This window comes from Anopheles coustani, chromosome 3, assembly GCF_943734705.1.
Source record: "Anopheles coustani chromosome 3, idAnoCousDA_361_x.2, whole genome shotgun sequence".
Classification (NCBI taxonomy): Eukaryota; Metazoa; Arthropoda; class Insecta; order Diptera; family Culicidae; genus Anopheles; species Anopheles coustani.
In genome coordinates, this window is record NC_071288.1 from 49,612,220 (window position 1) to 49,634,698 (window position 22,479).

General features: G+C 48.1%; 2 protein-coding genes across 2 annotated transcripts; one reads left to right on the top strand and one right to left on the bottom strand.

Annotated features, from left to right (window-relative positions):
- Positions 1-121: 121 nt before the first annotated feature.
- On the bottom strand, positions 122-13,738 carry LOC131262391 (major royal jelly protein 1-like). Its single transcript, XM_058264388.1, has 6 exons — positions 13,731-13,738; positions 8,782-8,817; positions 6,801-6,824; positions 1,118-1,951; positions 832-1,026; positions 122-731 (listed from the first exon to the last, which is right to left on the bottom strand). The coding sequence occupies exons 1-6, from the start codon at positions 13,736-13,738 to the stop codon at positions 122-124; spliced, it is 1,707 nt and encodes a 568-aa protein (XP_058120371.1).
- A 3,415-nt stretch (positions 13,739-17,153) lies between these two features.
- LOC131259692 (uncharacterized) lies at positions 17,154-20,124 on the top strand. The gene is made up of 2 exons (XM_058261261.1): positions 17,154-17,712; positions 19,826-20,124. The coding sequence occupies exons 1-2, from the start codon at positions 17,154-17,156 to the stop codon at positions 20,122-20,124; spliced, it is 858 nt and encodes a 285-aa protein (XP_058117244.1).
- Positions 20,125-22,479: the final 2,355 nt, after the last annotated feature.

Genomic DNA, 22,479 nt, shown 5'->3' on the forward strand with positions numbered 1-22,479 from the left:
AAAATTAATGATACTAAATGGACAGAGGGGGAATGGTAGAGGTGTCGTATGTACAATGGTGGATCGATGACGCAGACCGCCAGTCGTCATACGCCTGTCCTCTAGAATGCAGTAAAGCATCCTACTTCAAGGTTGCGGTATGGTTCGTGCGCACACTTTTCGCATACCGCAGCCCGTTGAAGTCGTTGAAATGCTGGTTGATCTTGGGGATGAAAATTTCCCCGTTCAAACCAAACTGTGGCCGTGGCACGTGCGGCGGTGGGAACGTTTTCTCGCCACTGTTGAGCATGAAGAACGGATTGACGGGTTTGCTCTTGTCGATCACCGGAACCGGTTCGTAGCTGTACGGCTGGGGTTGTTTGGTGTAAAAGTTTTGCACGAACGATGCGTACGTTTTGGCGCCGTGCGACGACGGTATCGGTCGACTGTGGGGAAGCGGTTTATACACGCTGGAGCTGGGCGATTCGTAGAACGACCCGGAGGCGAGCGGTTGGTAGCTGTGACCGCCGGACGTGAAGCGATGGTGAGATGGTGCTTGTAGGCGTGCCGGAGCCGCAGGTTGAACCACACCGTCGATGCGAAGGATGCGCGTGTTAAACTCGCTAGCGTCGAGATTTTTCAAAAAGAATCGATGAAACTTGGAAGTCAGCACGTACAGCGCGGTACCGTCCCGATCGGGCGTGCGCAAATCAGCGGCAAACTGAATCTTTTCTTGGTCTTGGGCAAGAATGCTGCAAAGAAAAAAATCGGCAAAACGACAAACGACAGTAGAAAAGTTTGCCCCTTTTGCGACCCACTTGTTTGACCCAATCTCTCTATCCTCTCTATTACCTATGCTCGTTGGTACGTGGGTTCCAGGAAGCGACGGCCGTCTCCGACAGGGGCGAGTAGAAAATGGTTCCACCGCGGGGGGCAGCGGCCAGTCCGATACCTTGAGATGATTTACGGCCAACCAGTTTCACCGGGAGATCCTTTCCGAACGGTAGCGGACCGCCTCGCAGTGCGGACGTACTGACCGAGAACAGGCTGTACGGAGGTAGTAAATGGACAATTTAAGTTAATGCTTCATAACTCGTTTTAGAAAAACGTTTCGAACTCGATTATTGTCGACACGCACCGGTCAGTCGCCAACGGTTGGAAGTAGAGGATGGCAGCTTCCGGATCGAACGCCAACCCAACCACGCCGTCCATCAGGGTAAACCGGTGCTCGAGGATGCTCGATTCGGCAAAGTCTGGATCGGGGTACATGGCGGGATGGGACAGCCGCCAGGTGAGATCTTTCCCGCTGTCGTAAACAATGATTCCCGGCGCAACGGTGTCGGTGATGTAGACGAACACATCGTCGCAGTGGTTTTCCGGGCGCGACGTTGTCTCATCGACGATGATGTTCGTGTAGAGCGATTCGCCTCGGATCACCTCGGCGGGGAAATCGATCCGCCGTACGACCTGATCGGTGTTCAGATCGTACACCAGTATTTTCGGCGGGCAGGTCACCTCAAAGTCCTCCAGGGAGCGCGAGACACCGGCATCGAGCGCCCACAGCCGGTTGCACGAATCGATGCGTATCCGGTAGACCGACACGAGCCCAATGTCGGAGCAGTTGTACTCGTTCGTGCCGGCCCGATGGTGGCTCCAGGAGGGGAACGCCTGCAGCGTCGGTGAGTCACCGATGGTTCCGCGCGGTATGGACGACAGCGTCGATGGCACGCCGGAAAAGAGACGCGGTGTGGCGATGAAAATACGATCGTAGCCCACCTCCAGTCCGGTAGCGACGACATTTTCCGGATTGTAAAAGTCCTTGTTCGACGTCGGGTAGTCCCAGGGGAAGTTGTAGCTCAACAGGTTCCACTGTTTGACCGTTTCGAAGCCCGGTCCGTGCAGGGCAGCATCACCTGTCGCGACGCAGACTAGCGCCGCCAGGCACCAGATTGGCAACATCATCACGCCCTTGCTACCTTGGAATCGGGGAAAAGAACGGAGGGAGAACGCGCGCCGCAGAGTGCGCAAGAGAAAGGCACACCATTATTAACCCATCGTGTAAGTAGGTGCCGACCTTGGCGAGCATTTGAAATTGGAAGCGTCCCACAACGCGTAATGGGCCACCGAAACAAAGCACCGGCACCAAAAATGACGCATCCGAATTGAGTGCCAAATAATCGATTCGATCACCGCGTGGCCGATTTGGCTGACTCTTCGCGGGCAATTCGTGGCCCAGATGAAACGATGTGTGGCACTAATGTTGTGTCTCCGGCACGACCACCGGCTGCAAAACCCGGCGTCGACGCAACAACAGGCCTTTAAAAGTGTACCTTCCATCTGCACCGATCGTGCTTCGATCGGTTGATCGCGCGGGATCCGGTGCGTGCGGTGCCAGGGAATCAAATGCCACGGCACGCAGAATGCAAGTGGCGGCAGTCTTATGACATGTTTTGCAATTAGCATAGCCACCTTTTGATGCTCTCTCGTGCACTGTCCAGCATCGATCGACCCAGTGTGTTCACTCCGGCCGATTGTGCACGTGCGAAAAATGAAGCAAAACTATATCATAATGACGGTAGCGAGCGAGTGTGCGGACGCGAGCAGTTAGTTGATGTGAAAGCAATAATTTGCGGTCTTTTTTTCCTATTGAACATGATTATTATTCAGTTTACCCCATGTGCAACCCACTGGTGACGGTGACTAGTGGGTTGTCGAAACAAAACGCATTAGACTATCTATTGAAGCACGCTAATTTCAAGGACCTCCGTTGTCTGCCGCTGACCAGCTGAACTTTGCTTTAACAAATGTCGCAACCGGAACAATTCAGGTTTCATGTTCTGAGTGCAAAGGCAGCGGATTTTTAGAATGTAGACATTAAGAAGCAGGCCCGACAGCTCGTTCCTAACATTCACTTTTTTTTTACATATGTGACTTGTTTTTACTTTTTTGTGTTTTTTGTGTGCTTTATATACCACCTATAATTTTGCCCAAATATTTTAAAACGTCTTTAATTATGAAACCTCTTGAACTAAGTATCACGATGTTCTTCGTGACTTTATGTGTTACACATTACTTTAACAAAACCACGTGTTACAATTTATGAGTATAATTTTTAGAAACGAGTTATCTGAGTCTATTTCTTGTCGTTGAAATTGATCGCGGAATGAATGTTGCTCTCAATTTTACTATTATCATGTGAAACTATTTTTCTTGATTTTAATCCCTGCCGCAGGAAGGATTTTTTGTAGCTAGTCACTCCTTTTGACTATTTTACTTCGTCTATTGTATCACTACTTTACTCTTGTTCGAGATATTTTTGTTTTTCATTAGTACTCATTAAATTTTCATTAGCGAAACACGTGGTCGCTCGGCGGTCTGTTTGACAATTTTTATTTGATTCACTTTCACTTTTGTATTCCTTTTAAATACCTCCTTGGTACAAGTTATATCACCGTATGCGTGGTACGTTTTGTGGTATTTTTACACGATGTATGTTTCATTCTCGTAACGCACGTGCAATTGTAGGATTTGTTTTTTTCTTGCCGAACATGTCCTCACCGCAGCAACAACCAGAAGCCAAATTAATTGCCATCCCAGGCATCAACCACCATTGCTTAATGGCCCAAGCGTACATTCGCGCACCAGGATGTCACAAAAAAATAAGACAGTACACATTGGCGACATCGATGACAATGTTCCGCCCCGCCTCAACACACTCACCCAGTAAAACGTGTCACGAGCTCACCGTGCGGAACACGTAATGGATTTTTATTTCAACTGCTTGTTTAGCTATTTTCGCCCGACAGATGCTTAGTATCGTAGTAGCTCCTCAACGGGCCGCACAATTCCACTACTATCGCGCACGTTTCGCGTCGAAATGGAGCACTGAGGGTAAACGCGTCCCGACCGGTCGCCAGTCCGAATGGAACTGAATTGTCTGCGCGCTGTGTTGTCGCGAGTCGTGGCGTCGACTCAAGCCGAAGCTGGCAAGGCACACGCCGGCCACGTTCCGTCGTTGTGATCTGCTTCGAGATCGAGTGTCCTCCCTACTCCAAAATGCCACACGATCGCTGAAGCCACCGCATTCGGCCCCGACTGTTCGCCAACAGGGGCAATGAATGCACTCAGGGGTCGATTCATCTGCAGGGGGGCCTTTGCGAAATGGCACAACTTTAGGCGATTTCTGATTCACATTTTTTGTTGAATGGGTGGTTAGGACAAATTTATCAAGTTCTGATCCATATACAACGACATCAATGCGTAAACATATTTAAGCCTCTATCAGACAGATCCGATTTCGCAACATGCCCGCCGGCGGTTACCTTCCCAATTTTAAATGCCATTCAAAAACTGTCTACATCGTAATAAATTCGAGACAAAAAAGGGAAATACAAGCGCGTTGTGTACCCTGTTTGCCAATCACATTCTCCCGGATTCCAAAAGGTTGCATCCGCGTGTGATCGTGACAGTGATCTTCTACTCCATCGGCGGTGCATCGAGGGCCCGCGGTCACGATTCGCGCCTACCATATACCGGATTGCTAGCTAGTGGTCACATAATTTAAATCGATACCGCACATACCTTCGTGTCGCGCTGAAGATGGCGAATCCCTCCGACCGATAGATCTCCGACGTACATGGGACAGCGAAGGGAAATGGCACCCTATACGATGGTTAAAAGAAAATCCCTTCGACTTTCATCTAATTCGGAAGTAATCCCCCCGGCGGGTCGGTGTTTAACCGTTGTTTGTTTGTTTGTTTGTTTTTAGGGGCGAAAGGAGGAATCACCGCGAACATTCCTGGACCCCGCCGTGCGACGTACCAGCAGATTGGAAAGTGAGTAGGCACAACATCAAATCAAACGAAAGCGAAAGGAAGATTGTCCTCGGGAGATTGGGGATTTCACCCGAAGTTCGTATGGTGTTGGCAGAAGTGCTGGACACGCGACACATCGTGAGAAACATGTTGTGCGTGAGGTAAAGTTTGGGGTTCGTCGTCTGCTATGGGATCGTTCCAACATCGGTAGGACGAGGTTAAGTGGTTCAAGAATGAATATGGCGTATCGATCACACTTGATTCGCACTTGAGCAGGGCTCGGTAGATGGAAGGCGGCGACGGTGTATCCGTGATCGATCTTAGGACTGTCATTGACAATGGCCAAGGGCACGCGGGCCCCGTAGACACAGTAATCCTAGCACGTGGCGTGTGGCTTCGTGGTGATGACTTTGAACTTTGCTCCAAGCGTGTCATTATAACTCTGGGCGTTTTTCGGGGCGAGAGATCACCATTCCTGCTACGGTCGGTCGGTTGCGACCGGATCTTATCTGCCCTTTAGCGGTTACTAATCGGTCGCAGAAGGACTCCCCCACCGGCAGAAGGTGAAACTGCGTGCGAAAAATCGTTCTTTGGCTACGAGCGTCGAATTGGAATGTGCTTATTGACGCACTCAACCTAGAACGGAAATTGGAGGGCTAAAATACACGAGCCTACAGCGCACCGATGACCTTGGTACCATTCTCCGCCGTGTCTAAGCGATATTGTTAGGCGATCCTGAAGACTGCCAGCGCACCTCATTTGGAAGGGATATGTTTTCGCTCAACGTGGAGAAGAAAAAAACAGAGCACTCCGAGACCGGGTGAGATCTGTTTTTCGTTCACTAATTGGTACTTTTTGCGATCGCCATCGTTCGATCACTTCTTGGGTAGTCAAGCAAAGTCGATCAAACGAGTGGCCGATAATTGACATTTGCAGTACAGCCCTGTCGTTGATCTATGACTAGCCTCCAACTCTGTGCCAACGAGGGTATGTGTGTGTCTTTTGTGCACCGCCGTTGTGAATGGCCGTTTGTGTTGTGCTAAACCCCAATGGCAAGCATTAGCCAATTAGATAAAATCTATTCTCACCACTTATTTATTTAAAACAGTTTGCACCAGCAGAAGGAAGCTGGTCCGAGCGAGAAAACCACCGATGTTTGATGCCCCGATAGTGTCTGTTCCGATGATTGCGATACATTGAGCGATAAGTAGTTTTCGGTGTGAGGATTGATTTTACGACCCGTATTAAAATTCATCATTCCGGAGTTTACGCAACGGTTTCGTTCCTTTCGCGTGCCGTGATGAAGTGTTAAGCTACGAATCAAAGGTACGTTTTTGAAAGGCGGCACGTGTCGATCGTGTTTTTTTTGTTTTCTTCATCTATGTCCAAATCTCTCACTTTACCGCCGATGAGCGACGACGATCAGTGCAGTGGTTAAACGGAAAATGGGTAGGTAAACTAAAAGTGTTGGCGGGGCAATAAATTGTCGCCTGAATTGAACCGCCCAGTCCGGGTGGATTGGGTGGCCTGTCGATGCACTGGCCTTTCACCGCACTGGCGTAGCAACCTGGGAGTATACGATATCGGTTGCTCCGATAGCTGGTCGCTCCGGTGGTATCGATTACGTCCGCCCGCCGGGACGGGATCTTGCCGGTTACAGCGGCGCCTCGACGTTGCAGGCCTTCGTACACTCCTTGAAGCCGTTGCGCCGAAGCGGCGGTAATTGAATAATAGGCTGGAAGTTGAATTCCTTCTGCAGTCGCCCGAAGAAGGCGACCGTGAGTTGTGGGGCCTCCGGTCGGTGGGCCGGCTATACGGTCGATTACTGCGCGCGTTCGTTCGGCTAAAAACCGACCAGAATACTTCTATCGGAACCAGCACAATTTAAATCGCGGGAGGGTCCATTGGTGGAAGCCTGACATTTAAAAAGTAAGAATAGTTTATAAGACAACCCCACTCCTAAGCTCCGGCGCTCGTGCTGTTCATTCTATGTGGTCGGGTTGTAACGGCCGATGCAAAACATGCAACGATCTGCACCAGCTGTCTTGAGCTGAGCTCGGATCCACGACGCCACTTGTAGAAGAGAACACGCAAACCCAGCCGGTTACCACGCTACGATTGGTAGACGACTTCGGAACTGAGTGACCTATATAGTCAACCCCCCGATGGCGAAGGGTATCGTGCGCGATCGAGTACGCTGTTTGCGCACAGTTGGTCCACCGGCAGAGCTCTGGAATGTCATTTTGGAACGATTACATCGGAGCAAACCCCGCCGGTCCTGGTAGGAGTTGCGCCTCCTGCACTCCTGAACCAGCCGTCATGAAGCACCTGAAGTTGGTAGGCTTGGCTTTGTCCACCTAAGACCGGTGCCGATGCCTTTCACTTGCACGCCCGGAGTTGGCTTTAAGAACATGCTCCAACTTCCGTACCGGTTAGCCCATTATGACACCAGCGGTGACCCCGCTCCTCTAGGAGGCCGTGCGACTAATTACGTCCCTTGAGTAGTTTTCGCTAGTAGCGTTTATTGTGCCTTACCTCTCCTTCCGTCGATGGAGACAATGCAAAGACATTGAAGTTTATAATTGACCAAATGGAGGCAGTGCGAAAACACCCTGGGGTAAGACGTCTTGTTGGGCTTGGAATTCGCCCCAGTGGTGGAGTACAGTTTAATTTTTATTTTTTGGTTATGGCCATGGTTCGCAAGGTCGCAGGCTCTTGTTGTAATGTTTGTTTCCGTCCCACCGTGTGCGACTTGGAGTATAATTTATAAATGCACTTTTAAATCACTTGCCAAAATTGCCATGGTTGGAACTGGAGTTATCTTGTGTTTTTCTATTTTTAGCATCACGGGGGGGGGGTTATAAATAGCCTGCTGCGTCATTAAGACTGCACCAAGTAAATTGTCTTGATAGCCATGAAGCCTACCGGCAACGTTATGTAAGCTGAAACGATAAAGCAGTTCCGAAGCCGAGCTCGAACACAGCATGTTTTGGCTAATTGAAAAATATCAAAATACACTCAATGGTGGGCATTCGCTGCTGTGTCTTATCAAAAGGGCCTTATGGTTAAGTAGAAAGAAAGAGAAAGTTAACCAGCCCTGCACCTGTGATCTCCCCCGTGGGAATCCGAATTTGCATTTGTTTTCATTCCATTGGCTGGAATCGAATCGATCAGATGCACAGCAGGACTAATGCATTTCCCGTTCAGTAGCTTCCCTTCCCGGGTGGAGCATATCAGGAGTAATTTATAGACATAATTTGTCGTCATGGTGCGAGATTTCGGTTTGTGAGGTGACAGCATCAGCGGAATGGAACACGGAACGCAAATGGAACTAAGTCTAAGGTATTATCTAATATGCATAACTTCAACTTCCATCCTGACGTCGGGTCAGTTCCATTTGCCTGGATTGCATACCTGCATTGATGTGTCAGGTTCGGCGTGAGGGAATTTCGTGTGATGAATACCGACGTTGGGTTTCCACTGTGAATGCCAATATGGTAGCCAACCACGCAGAGCAGGAAGCTCGGTGCGTACTTGCGCCGCTTGTACCATCGTCGATCTTCTCTATCTTTGCGGGGCCGTATCTCGGTCAGACATTTCACCCGTCCGTATAGGCATTCGGTTGGCGTTTTAATGGAGCCCACCGATACCGATTCAGATGCTCCACGCCTTGTTGCCCAATGTACAGCCGACGGAATGACATGGACAGAGAGAGAAAGACGCACCACAAACGGTGCTAGTAATTCAGTTTACTTTCGCTTTCCGCCCGCTACTGACCTTGCCTCCTGCAGTCCACAACTCGGATAACCCGAAACTGTGCGGTTAAACTATGGAACGGTCATCCTCCACGTTACCCTTGTTGCGAGTAATGCCGGCAGTAACCACCACTTAGTTTCGAAGGTGGTTGAGATGAATGGCAATTGGAGGAAGCTGGACAAACGGAGGTACTTTCAGGTTGCAATTTTTCTGACACCGTAAGCGGTACGACTTCTCGACTTCTTTGGGCAGGTTCTCCCTGGACTCCCTGCCAAAGGTTGTACGGGGGACGCAGGAAACTCGATCGCCTTGGTTGCGCAACCCCGACGTTGTTTGGTGTTATATTTTCAGTTGTGTTTTTGCTCCGCATAGTATTTTTCTTTTCTCAGACAAAACCTGCTTTCGTACGGATGGTGTCGCGTAAGAGCCGATCAGCCTGGAACCCCTGGACCAGGAACACACACGTCTCAATGGTGCTGTGCCAGAAGGTCTTGTTGCCGGTCTCGGTGCAAATCCTGCCCCGGTAGTAAAGGACTGAGTTTTCATCGAAACAACCCGGCCTGATCGGGGCCGACTGATCGATCGACAATATTTGTGGTGTGTGAATTTTGCATGACAATCGGCGTGATCGAACCGTAGACACGCGAAATTAGTGCCGCAAAAACGGGGTCTCAATACCGTCGGCCCCCAGGCCCCGGTGGGGTCTCGGTGGGGTTTTCTTTCCCACAAACGCACGGTGGCACCCTGGGAGGATCGTTTACGACGCTCCATGCGGGCGGTTCGCTTACGCTTACCGGATGATCGGTGTCCGGGCGTTTATTTTATTGTTTTGCCATACGTTGTTCACAGCCGCTCACACACGCACACACACCGGGGGATGGGCGATGCCGTTGTTATTGCCACTGTTACCGCATCATTACCTGGGTTGCCGTCTTGGAATTCCTTGGTGCGCATCGATGGCCTAATTTTTGGGGAAAAAAAAACTCCACCGAGTGCAGAAAAGCAGATCTGAAAAATCATCTCTCGTGTCGTGAAAAAAAATAAAAGAAACGCCAATGTTCATAGGAGTGTGGTCCGCTTGTCTTTAGACGGTAAAGACCCTGTTGAACGGCCGTGCGTAATAGCTGTGTTTATCTTGCCAATAATCGGATCGATTATTGCAAACACACCCGGTGGGTACGTGAGAAAGCATGAAGCCTTTCGATAGGTGCACACACACACTAAAAATCAGTGAGCAAACCAAACGATGATTAGACCGTAGTTACAGTCCATTAATGTGGCTTTGAAATTGAACTGAAAACCCATCTAGGCAAAATGTTGCTTCCATTGTGACCGTTTGACAGCAATAAAATTCAAGGATACGGTTTTAATGCTCTCCTTATCCACGGCTCCGGATTGTGCTGCTGTGATAGAGAAATCGTGGAGCCTGTAATGGATACCTCTTCTCCTGTGAACGGGTCCGCGTAATCGACTATTTATTTTCATAGCCCAAGTCCAATTGCTGTGGTCGGGTGTCCCTTTTATTGCCATTGATTATAAGTCCGCCGTGACACTCCTAAGTCGACGGTCGAGTTCAATTGCTTCGGTATTGGCCCATAGTCATTGCAATAACCAGAAAAAGTAAGCCGTAGGTCGCAGAAACTAGTTCAGATTGGTAGTTGGTAGTTGTTTTTTTTTTTATATTTGATTTAACCTTCTCGATGTGCATAGGGCATTCTAGACATACGGGGATGGCACTGCTGCACGCTGACGTTGCACTTTTAATCACATTCACATTCCGTCCGACCGCATCCACGCCGGGTCAATGTGGCCAAGCATGGCGAAGGTGCGATCTTGCGCAGCCAAAGCCACAGTCCGTCGTGTGTTGTTAGCTGCGTTAATGATCTTTAAAAACCTTGCGCCACCAGAGCCACCGCCTGAGCCACCGTTCGGTAATTAATTGCTCACGATCGCGAGGCCTCACGCCCGCTGTCGGGGGAGGAGGGATTGTTGTGATGGCGATTCGATCAAACCTGCCTCCCCGATGTGGGTGAGTTTAGCGGTTCTTCTCGAGCATAAACCACCAAATCGATGGGTCAAGTCCACCCACTGAAGGTTATCGTGATACTTTTTTATTTTCATTTTTGGGTTCATTTTCATCTTTCAACAGTAATATGTAAAGGTTCAAGGGTATGATAGAAAAAACGCTCGAGCTCGCCTGCTCACGCAGCATCCGGCTGCATTTTGCACAACACTCGATACAGTTTGTTTCGATTGACAAATTCGTTGTTTTGAACGTACGCAGGGCTTACCACAACCGCCACGGCTACAACGATTAGGTTGTCGAAATCCGACCGCCAATGACGTGAGGAAGCACCGAGAGCGCCCGAGACCGATCGCCATTGTTTGCCCGTTGTTTGCTGCATCTCGAGGTCCGCCCAAATTGTGCACTGTGCAGGGAAAATGTGGTTCAACTTCTTGGGCAACCGCTTGTGATCACCCTCGGGTGCACGATTGGAAACAAACGAACGGCTGCGTGGCTGCCAATGACATAATGGTGTGCAGACGAAGGCGCCTGCAGCCGGTTGGGAGCTCAAACCTACCCCGGTCGCCTTCTCGGAGCAAGTTGTTAGAATTAAATTGCATCACAAAATTCGTTCAAGAACGAGCGAACCTTAGCGCGGCGTCGAAAAGGTTATGAAGCGCTCAACGAAAAACAAGTCCGCCAATAAGTGTTCCATCATTAGAGAAGAAATGGTTTCTTTCAGGAATTCGCAAACAGCTACAGTTTGTCGATAAGCTTCTCATCATCGGCTCGAAGTCTTCAGAAGGAAACCGAAGCAAACACTACGTTGATGGCTTTGTGCCTCCCCATCTTGGGGGGAGGAACATACAAGACCGATGACTACTTGGTAGGCCCGCGTCTTGGCGCCTGCGAAACGGCAAACGACTAAATTACACGGTTTGCCGGCGTGAGGCGTGAGAAAAGCCATTCATATGTCGTCATAACGAAGAGGTGCGTTTGAAAGGGTGGGCGGAAGGTTCGCCCAACGATGATCGTTGTTTGGTTTCTGCGGTATTTAGACAATATTACGCGGTGTGGTTAAACACGAGATGCTATGCGCAAAAAAAAACAGTCTGGGGCGGTAGAAAATGAAAGTTTGGAAGCAAGTTGTCACTCAATAAAAATTACTAGTTTATTTATTATTTCGAGGAAACCTTTAGCTTGCGCATAACAAAGTGAAAATCAGCTTATTGAGGACGTTTCGCAATAGAGAGTTCACTGCCGATAGCGTAATGCTATCAATTCAATCCACTGCAGGTAGTCAATTAGGAAATATTGTACTGTAATAATGATGCACTACCATCCATCTTCCTCAACGGACTGAGGCTGATTATGGCCCCATGGTAAATGTCCCAGCGACAAATGATCGTCTGGTATTTCAATCCGCAAACTCCGACCCGGACAGGAAAGACACTTTACAATGTTTCTCGCGTTTTGAACACGGATCGGGCAATAACGGAACAATGGCAGCGAACAAACTGACCCAATTAAACCCCGTGTGGAGGCACGAGCGACGGCGAGAATCGTTGCCATAACATTTATCGATTTATGGAACGCTGCTCGAAACGCCGGGAAAGATGGAGTGATCGCGATATCGTGAAACGATGCTGGCCATTACGATTGTGGTAAACGTGATGTCGTTTGCGGCCTGCAAAATTCCCAATGGTCAACGGAGCGTGAAGAGGATCATACTTTCGGGTCGGGTCGCGTCGTTGGATCGTGATCGTTCACCTGCAGCATTGATAGATCATAGGGTAGGATCGGACCTGCATGTCGGTTGATTTCTTTTCACCGATGTGTTTCGCACACAATGCGTGTTTCTTGACCACAAACCAATGGTGGACATTGTTGTGCCATTACTTCCTGAAGTCGACCGGCACGTACGCCGTGTCACTGGACATGCAATTATCTTGGGATAGAGAAATGCATCTTGCGATTGTTGAAGATGTTTAAAATGCAGAATATACAGCTGCGTAGATTAAAGCTTTCAGTTATTTGTATTAAATTCGCTTACATGTATGTATCTTTCAGTATATTGAAGGGTTAAAAGTAGTGCTGTGCTTATTTCACCTAAGGTTCATTCAGGTGGATTTATGAATCTCTAGCGATTCGAATCTTCCAAGCTTAATGAATCTTTAATGAAAATGGATTTCATCGATTCTTTCATTGGCGTCGATCATGCGACCAAAAAATCGATCTTTGGCATTCATGTATCTCTCGTCAAAAGATTTGTGAATCTCTGAAATGCTAAGAATCATTCAGATTCATGAATCTGAGTATGAATTACACAACTCTAGTAAAAAGAAATATTGTTTAAATAGAGATTGTTTATATACACTCTGTTTTCGCTATTTTTTTAAAAGCTAAAGGTAGTGATTGTAGAATTCAGTTAGATTGATTTTGACTCTAATTAAATCGAATGCAATTTCAATTTTTCGTTTTCTTTTAAAATTTTGCGAAAACGGAAAACAAGTTTTAAACATTTGCAACAGTTTTGGATGTTTTGGTTAACGTTGTCATGTTCGAAAGGAAACAGTCTGCGTTCGCTAAGTTACCGATAGATGGCGCTGTCTTACATCAAATTCGAAACGATCGTTTGGTGTGCATTTCAAAATAATCGACAGTTCGCTTTTCATTTTCCTGCACTTCTTCAGCTGATTTCTTCCACTACAACGGGATGTGATCATCAATTGTGGATCTGGTTACAGCAATATGGAACGATTCAAGAAATGGCAACGACACCAAGGTTGCATCAAGGTATAATCTTCCCGCGCGCTTCGGATGAGATCGCGGTGAAATAATAGATCATTGAAACAATATGTAATCGTAGCTTGTAAATTAGACACAATGATTTCACAAAGAACGTTCGTGCCGACGCTGTGTTCTGGGATTCCTATTGACAACTGGCGGCACATGATTAGCGGTCCGATTGATTTCGTTCGATCGTATGATGGAGGGAGCAGTCTAACGATTCGTTCCTCGCTTGTTATTGGAACGTTACATCTTGTTTCCTGCGCCCTCGTTGAGGAAGCAAACGGCCGTTTTCTTCCCCGCTGCGTCATCGTCGCCGGCGGTGGCTAAAGAAGAGTAAAAACGGTTCCCTTGGATCGCGCATTCCAACCGGGCGCATAATTTACCGTAGCATCGTGAGAAGCTGCATCGAATGGCTTGAAATCGATAAACACTGGCCCCTCAACAGTGTGTCGAGCTTGGGTTGTGTTGTGGAAAGGAGTAAAAAGTGCGGCGGTTAGTTTTCCCCTTTCGCCGAAAAAGTAAACACAGGGTCAATCAAATGCCGATCGATGACAGCGACAAAAAAAGGGAGCTAGTTGTTGTCGGATAAAAAGAAACTGTTTTAGCGTCGCGATTCGAGGTAAGTTTCAGATGTTTTAGCTCATTTAGTGCTCGATTGATTGTAATGGTTTCCTACAGGCTCGATTTGGCAGGTTCGTTTTTCCAGATAGGAAGAGGAAGCGCACAGAAGAAGCGCCGGTCGAATTAGGCCCGCTCGGACGTGGCTGATTTTGCGGTTATTGGCAGCAAATTAGAAGCAGGTCAGTGAATTACCGAAATTTTGCTCCACAGCTCCTCGGAGCCAGAAGCACCGGTTGGGCTAGCACAGAACGGTGCCACGACTGTCTTCTTGCGTCGGGAAAACTCTCCGCAGGAAGCGAGCCTCTGTTGGCACGAAACAAAAGGAAAAGGAAAATTCGTTAATTACTTCGTGCGCGCGAACGTGCACGGGGAACTGCTCGCAGCGGCCATCGAAAGTATGTTAATTTGGCCGGCGGCCTGGCCCGGATGGCCTTCGGATCGGTGGTGGTTGGCAGTTTAATAGTTAAAAGTTTCGACTACTAAACCGCACCGCGCGTTCGAGCTGCGCCGGGAAGGCGCGCCCGGAGATGAGTGCCGGTAAACGTGCGAGCGAAGAGATTATTCCCCGCATCGGTCGGGGACCGTTTAGAAACGGGAGTGTTATCGGGAAAACGGAATTGGAACACACTGGTTTGATAGTGCAGACCTAGATTCCTTCCGGCCGGCTGCAGCAATTTGGGATTATTTTGGGGAAATATGTCAGAGTTTAAGAATGATGGCCAGTTTTGTTTTGTGAACATCGTATCGAAGAATTTATATTTTAGGACACCGTGGGACAGGAATAGAAATTCTAATTCGTACCTTATGGCAGCAGAATTAAGCTAATTCTTCATCTAAAATATGCTTAGCAAACATTTTAATTCAATAACATTGGAAGGCTCATCATTATTGAAATGCTTTCCTATTAGGGTACAATCTATTCCATAGACGTAGATTAGGGTACAATAAATTCTATAGACTTCAATAGACGTAGACTTAATGGATTCAACGTGAACGCACAAAAGCAAAACCATTCGCTTCGTCCGTCGATTGGTAATGTGTGGAAAACCCGTTGCAAATAACCAATATATGATTACAACCGACCGCTAGAACTATTAGCTGATAACTGTATAACCGCGTTTTTAGACGATGGCCACGTGTTTCCGTTCAGAGATCGGTTTGTGAGTTTTAAGAAGAATGATTAAGATGCATTTATGTGAGTTTCGCACACCGGGAAGAGATGAATTTGGGTGAAATTCACCGATGAAAGTTATTTCAGCATTTACAGCACGTGTAAATTTGCTCCAAACACAAAGCCATCGATAATTATAGTCGTTTAAATTCATGCCAAGTGATAACATTGCTTATTGGTTGTAACATTTGCGTTAATTTTATCCGCACGATCTCCTATCTCCCGAATCTGCCCCACCCAAACCTTGCTCCACCGGCTGAGGAGATGAATTTTCACTTTCCACACACCACAACCAAAAAAAAAACCTTTTCCTTGCTTCCGAACCAGAATTCGAGCCAATAAGTAAGGCAGCTAACGGTCTCGGCCCGGTGTCGGGTGCAAGTCCTTTAACCATCTCCATACCTTATAATGGGAAATTAATTAAACCCCCAACAATGCGGGCAGCCCGCGGGAGGGAAGCCCTACTACGGGGCTGTAGGATTATCACAGCTTTCACTGTGTGAACGCTAATCATATTGTTAATGTTGATTTTTTTTATTGCCTAATGCTCCCGTTTTCCTCACTCCCGGTATGGTACCTTGGGGGGAGGAGGTATCGTTTTACTTTCTAGTGTTTTACTTCTAGTGCTTTTTTTAACGCTGACACATACACTCGCACAGTTCGGTGCGGCCGGGAATCTGTTTCAATTTCGTTCAAATTCGCCGAAATCGGTCGAGCCTCCTCGGGTTGAAACAACCAACGATAGGGCCAAGGGTATCTTCATCCGGGCCCCGTTGACAACAGGTGACATCGGATCGGAATGAACAAAAGTGAAACTTCTCGGATGGCTTGAGCAAACAGCGATGATAAACGGTGCCGCCTAAGAGCGGTGGGGAGTACGCTCCGGATTTGCGTTCGAGCATGAAGAAAAGTCGTTAACATAATTTGTTGTGTATTATCCCGTGACAACCGACGAAACGGGGAGGAGTGAGGGGGAGGAGGGTTTATGTGCGTCAATAAAAGACCCAAAATTGGAGACCACTAGAAAGAGCGGTGTGGAGAAAGAATGGCATTGAAATACTGGCCTGCACTGACTGTTGGTGGAAAACTCGTAGTCACAAATATTCGTCCCGTTTTGTTTCTTTCCAGAATTGATGGTTGACAGGGCAGGAGCCGCAAAAGGGATCGGTGGGGGAAGGGCAGTTCTCTCGGTCCATCGAGCTCCGACCGGCCCTTGGAAGTATTCGCAATCATCAGCTGGCCGGTTGATAGGCTGCCCGGTCGATGTGCGCCAGCAAGAGACCGCAACGCTGGAGTCGCGACTCCCGAGCGACCGGCAGGGAAAGAAGAAATTCAATTTCTGGCCAGTCTTTCTCTCTGCGGTTCCACGGTGCGACGCGTACGGTACCCCCCCTTTTGGCGGGGATTTTAATGGGAGTTTTGTAGCTGCGCTTCCCGGCCGCGTTTTCCCTCCGTTTCCTTCTGTTTCCACCACCCCCGGGAGTCGCGTTGAGGTTAGAGCTCGAGCGAGCTCCTCTGAAGGCGCGTTGTGTTTCGGGGGGTTGGGACGGGGCCGACGAATTTTATTGGTGAGCATGCGGCGATGCGGTGGAAAACCTCGAGCGCCAACCCCGAGCGCCAAGCCGGGTGATGGCGGGCTTCACAGATCACTTCCCCGGAGGTTCGCTCCATTCGCATTCTGGCACTCGCGCCGACGGTTAGCAAAACGGGATATACCGACCAAGCCTCCCGAGGTGGCACTCCCAGGGTGTAGCAGTTTGTTTTTGGGTTTTTCTGTGAGGCGACTTCTGTATGCCTGTGACTTGTGTGCCTTTTTTGTGTGTTTGGTTTTTCTGAGGAACCCCGTCGCGTCCCGTTTGTTGACACTTTTTGTGACTGTCTGTGCTTCAAGGGTCGTTAGTTGTGGATATCTGCGTTCTTTCTTCGTGTGCATGAAATTAAGGTGACGACAAAAAAACGCCAGCGTGTGTGCCAAGACTTCCGTGTACTCTCCGTGACAAGTACTCAATGCACCATGCATTCGAACGTTCGGTACATCGTATGGTTTGTGCTGGTGACGGCAGGGTACCTCGTGCGACAGTGCTGCCACGCGTCGGCGGACCATGTACCGGCGGCCAGCGCTAGAAAGCTCAGTGCCGGGCTCACCGCCATGCACTTCAACCATCTGTTCAGCCAGGGCGAAGGTTTTCCCGGCCCGAGCGCGCCGCTCGCCACGGGCGAAAGCGTAAAATTCACTCCCAACAAACAGCACGTGCTGCATCCCGTGGATGCGGCGTGGAGGATGTCCGTTGGCGTGGGCAGCAGCAGTAGTAATAATTGGAGGGTCCGGAAACCCCTGGCGAAGCCCGTGGTGGGCAGCCGGAGCCGCATCAACAATCGGTCAATGACTCGATTTTCCGAGGTCGAGATTCCGCCCGGTCTGGAGGAGCGGGAGCTGGAGGTGGTGCAGCAGGTAACGCCCGCTCCCAGCCCGGCGAGGGCGGGCAACGTTACCGGGCTGGTGGAGCTGTTTCGGAGCGCGGAGCGGTCGCGTGGCATCGAGAACTTCCTCTGGAAGTACTTCGTCGACGGTGGTAAGTGTTGGCGGCTTGGTTTCCACCGGCCGGTGCTATATTGATTTCATAATTGAATCTTTAAGAACATAACGGGGAGAAGAACTCTTCAACCCTTGCGCTGTACTGGAAGGCTCTCGGTTTGGTGATCATTGAAGGAGGCACTTTTCATTCCTCAGCAGAACACTTCTGGAGGAAATCGGGCGGCGTCTATCACATTTCGAACTCCGTGTTGCTTAACCTTACAACGCAATCAGTGGCAAGCGATAGGTTTTTCCTTAGTTTTCGTGATTCCGTTATGCTATTTCCATGTTCACGTAAAGGCAGCACTGAAGCATTTGGAAAAAAAATCTTTGAGGAGTGAAATATGAAGATAACATACCAGAATTTTCTTGCTGCAAAGATACTGGATCGTTATTATATTAAAATTACAGTTTAACATCTTATTAAATACGCATTAATTTTCCTAAGCATACTCGTATGCTGTACCTTTCTCTTCCTTATTACATCTTCTTCTGGAAATCATCTTTTTGCGCATATAAATTAGGTCCAAAGTTATTTGATTTATTACTTGAAAAAATATTATAATACTATTCTATATTGCACCGTTTTCGAGCCCAGGTAAACAATGTTCAGCTGTATTTATACACAGCTCGACCGTAAGTAAACATTTGACGCCCAACTAAAATGCTGTTGCCTATCAGTGTATGGTTCAAACGTAAATGAATATGGTTCAAACGCAACTAAACATTTGACACCTCCAAGGTGTGATGTTTACATGATATAGGTTTAACTTCGTTTTCAAAGATCATTAGAATAAAAATACACTTAATTTATAATTCGAGCACATTAAAATTTTATTATAATCTGCATTCAGCGTAAACAACTTTCTCGATCTTCGTTGGAAGTCCTTTTTACTTTTCGTGGATTTCCGGACGGCATTACTTCATTATTTTCGTCTGCTATCTAATGCGGGACAAACAAATCTATTTTAAAGTATCCATCTACCACAATATTCGTAAAGAACGTACTTGAAATATTAAAAAAAAAATTCTTTCTGCTCATCAGCTAACTGTTTACTTTAAAATTGACTGCTCAGTGATTGGTAATCATCGATTGTTAGGACAAAAAATAAACCCGGGCAATATAAACATGTATAGAACAATGTTTATCTGGACTCAAAAACAGTGTTATGTTCAAAATTTATGGATTAATGGCTATAGAATATTTGCAATAAAATTTAGCCTACAAGAAAAACTTTAATATTTTCAAGAACCATACAAATAACTCTACACTACGAAGTTCTTGGAGACCAATGTTGTTGGAGGGCAAAGTGCTCGGTTTCCGGCGCAAGAAAATGTTTTCCAGGAGAAACTGTTCCGAGGAGGAGAAAGGTAAGAGTTGCGACTTCCTTGACCTTGGTTCAGTAACCGGAGAAACGACCCTTGTGGACATTACGTTCCATCCTGGTGTTGCAAAAGCGTTGCTTTCACTGAGAAGAGAACCGGAGAGCCGGGGGGAAACGTAGCGCTAAATAAAGTAGATTCAATATTTAAATGACACCTCATGTCCCTCGTGTTTCCGACTGACCAAACAAACGCTGTAACCCAGTGGCCCGTTTTCGGGCGCATCCGTGGTTTACTGGGCTCTCGTTCTTCTGCGCGTACTGGTTTCTGGTGCGGGTTTTAGTTAGTGGAGTTGTTTCTTTTTTTGTGCGTGTGTGTTCAGGCTTTGTTTGTGGAGAAATTTTCCCTCCCGACGCTTGGGTACCATACCGTTAGTGCGTAGTTCGCGGGTTCCCTCCCCCTTGGGTCGCTGTGGGAACTTAATGACCCATGATTTAATTGTGGTAGGGAACGGTGCCACAACCCGCCAAACTGCGCTGAAGACCACATTAATTGAGGTCATTCTTGCCGTCAGAAATTCGCCTGTTTGTCAAAAAAAAAAGAATAGCTGGGCGAGTGCGATGTCCGAAGGGGGGAAGGTTCAACACGCACGCATATGCTGATGATGATAGGTTTATAGAAATCGGAAACTCCCGTAATCGCTCGCGAGCGTGAAGCCTCGCGCACCCGTCGGTCGGCTGACAGTTTGATGATCGACGTAGGCCATTGATGAGATGTCTATTTTTCAGATGTTTCCGCCTCCACCGAGGACGACGACGACGACGACGGAGCAGGCGGTGGTGCGGTGGTGAAGGGCACCCGGCACTCGGCCGCCGACCGAAGCGATGCCGTGGGGCGCAAGAAGAAGTTCCACCTCAAGAAGAAGTACAAAAAGTTTCTGATACCGCTGCTGCTGGCGTACAAGATCAAGTTCCTCGCGCTGGTTCCGGCCATCATCGGGGGGCTGATACTGCTGGTCAAGTCGGCCGGGCTGGCCGGTTTCTTCTTCGCCCTGTTTACGGCCGTCGTCAGCCTGAAGAAGTACTAGGCGCCAAGAACTGAACGGAACACCGTCCCGTGTGCGGCGGCCACCCTCGCGGCGGTCCGGCGGGAGATCCTCCAGCCAGCGTCCACCGGATCGGATCGGATGGGTAAGTGTGTCTCTATGTGGGCCAAAACTAATCCCAACGGTACTTTCGTTCAATAAAAGAAAAAAAAACAACAACAACCGGGGAGGGGAATAAAAAACGAAGACACGTTGCCTCAAGCCCCCGTGGAATGTAAAACCGATGTAATGATTCTTTTCTCTTCCCGGTTTCGGTGCACCAACGCACACTGTCTTTCAGCATCTCGCCTCGCCATCCTCGAAGGTGTCCGTCATCCGCGGCGGTCCAGGTCGTCCTCTAATTTATTATCGATTTTCGTAGGTTTAATGAGGCTCCAGCGAAGGGCTCACGGCACGGTGTCAATTAGAAGATAGTACCACCCTACTGGCTGGAACAGAAAGCAGAAGCGGGAGCCCGTGGTGGCAGAATTCGGTAGCCACAAGCATAACAACCGACGTCCGCTCATCCATGGCAAACACATCGAAGAAAACCGACAGACACGAACTCCCAAGGAAGGAGGAAGAAAGCTGCACTATTCCTGCGCCTCATACGAAACAACAACGAACCAACGCCATGGGGCGGAAGGGCGAGCGAACGGGTGGTTCACTCCGCGCGCAACCGATTTCGGAGATTTTATGCTCCGTGCCGTCTATTCTTCGACGTCGGTTTTAAGTTAGAGCTCCTATTATAGTTAAATAGTTCGAAGGTGCGGTAAGATTGTTAGGTTAGGTTAGGAACAATTGCACCCGAAGAGGGAGGGAAAGTAGGCTGCCCATGAAATGCTCCCCCCACAAACACACACACACACTCCCTCTCTCCCTTTTCTCCGTAAGATGGGCGAGGATCGACCCCACGGTGCGAGGATAGGGCAACTATCATTTTCTTTTTGTTTTCAACAGTTTCAGCAGACAACAGGCGAAAGAAAAGTGTAGATAATTAAAACTGAAGCAAATTGTTCGGACGTCCATTCTGCGGCCGAGAAATTGGCCTCGCAAAACGCGAGCACCCTTCAATGGTACACGGCTGTCAAAAATGTTGACACCGCCACGGACGTTGCTAACGGGGCCGTATCGAAACCATCCATAGAAAGATGGGTTCGTTTTCGGCGAGAGTGTAGGCCTAAACGTGGGGGAACAATTTTGGAAAAAAATAAATGTGGTCAAATTCAATAGACTTTGTTGTTCCGAGTCCTGGTATACGCCGTTCCGAAGCACGAGAACTATGGCTGTGGCAAATCGATGAACCGTTCCGTATGAGTAGATATAGGAAGACGATGAGAAAAGCAGGGCCAGTGGGTGGCATCCGTCTGACGGGGAGAAAAGACTCGTGGAATCGGTAGGCACTATGTGATCGGTTTTCAAAGTGTTACTAATGATTGCGTGGTGCATAATGGGAGAAAGAAACGACGGAAAAGGCACACGGTGCACGGGTATGATGCGCCAACACGTGGAACAATGTTTTCAATCAGCGCCCTCCCCGATGGTCAGTGATGTGGGAACGGATAACGGAAGCTGGTGCTCCGATCGAAGAAGCGTTTGTGTCGGGGCAGAGCCGATGGAAAAGAAATGGAAACACTCAGGTTTTCTTTAACCCAGTTGTTGTACATTCACTGCTGATGGTTTATGAATACGATTTACTTTTAAAGCAGCACTGATAACCCAGATTACTGAGGTGATGCCCGGAGTTAATTAACTGAATTTTATTGATGTGGTTTTATGCGTTTGTTGAACACGTACGTTCAGATAGTTTATCGTATTGGTAGGTAATTTTATTTTCACCTGAATCAATCTACGTATTTCGATTGGTATTGTTTAGATTAACACAGTTTGACAGCCTTTTTGTAGATAACATAGTGCACTCCTAATTTTGAACCAGCTTCAGAGTAACAGCAACCGAATATTTATTGAAAAATACAGTAGTTTTGAAATAAGCACTAATTTTCTGTAGCGATTAAATATAACGGCAAAACATAGATCACAATAAAGTTTCAATTGAGGTGCCAGTATGAGAAACCTTACACTTTATTATGTACATACGAGGGAAGTGCAGCACGCGCTAATCGAGATCGAAATGAATAGTAATGGTCCTCCAGCTATTAAGATTCGTTATCAGCATGAGAAACCAACATATATTTTTCCACCCTGCCAATCGCATTCGTTAGGGGCCTAACTTTAATCCGTGCTCGGTGCATTAAACTTGTTACTTCGCATCGTTTGTGAACAATTTAAGAAGGATTTATCATTGCCTACGAATGTGCTGGCCATAGCGGCATGCTCACTTTCGTTGGCATCGCTGTG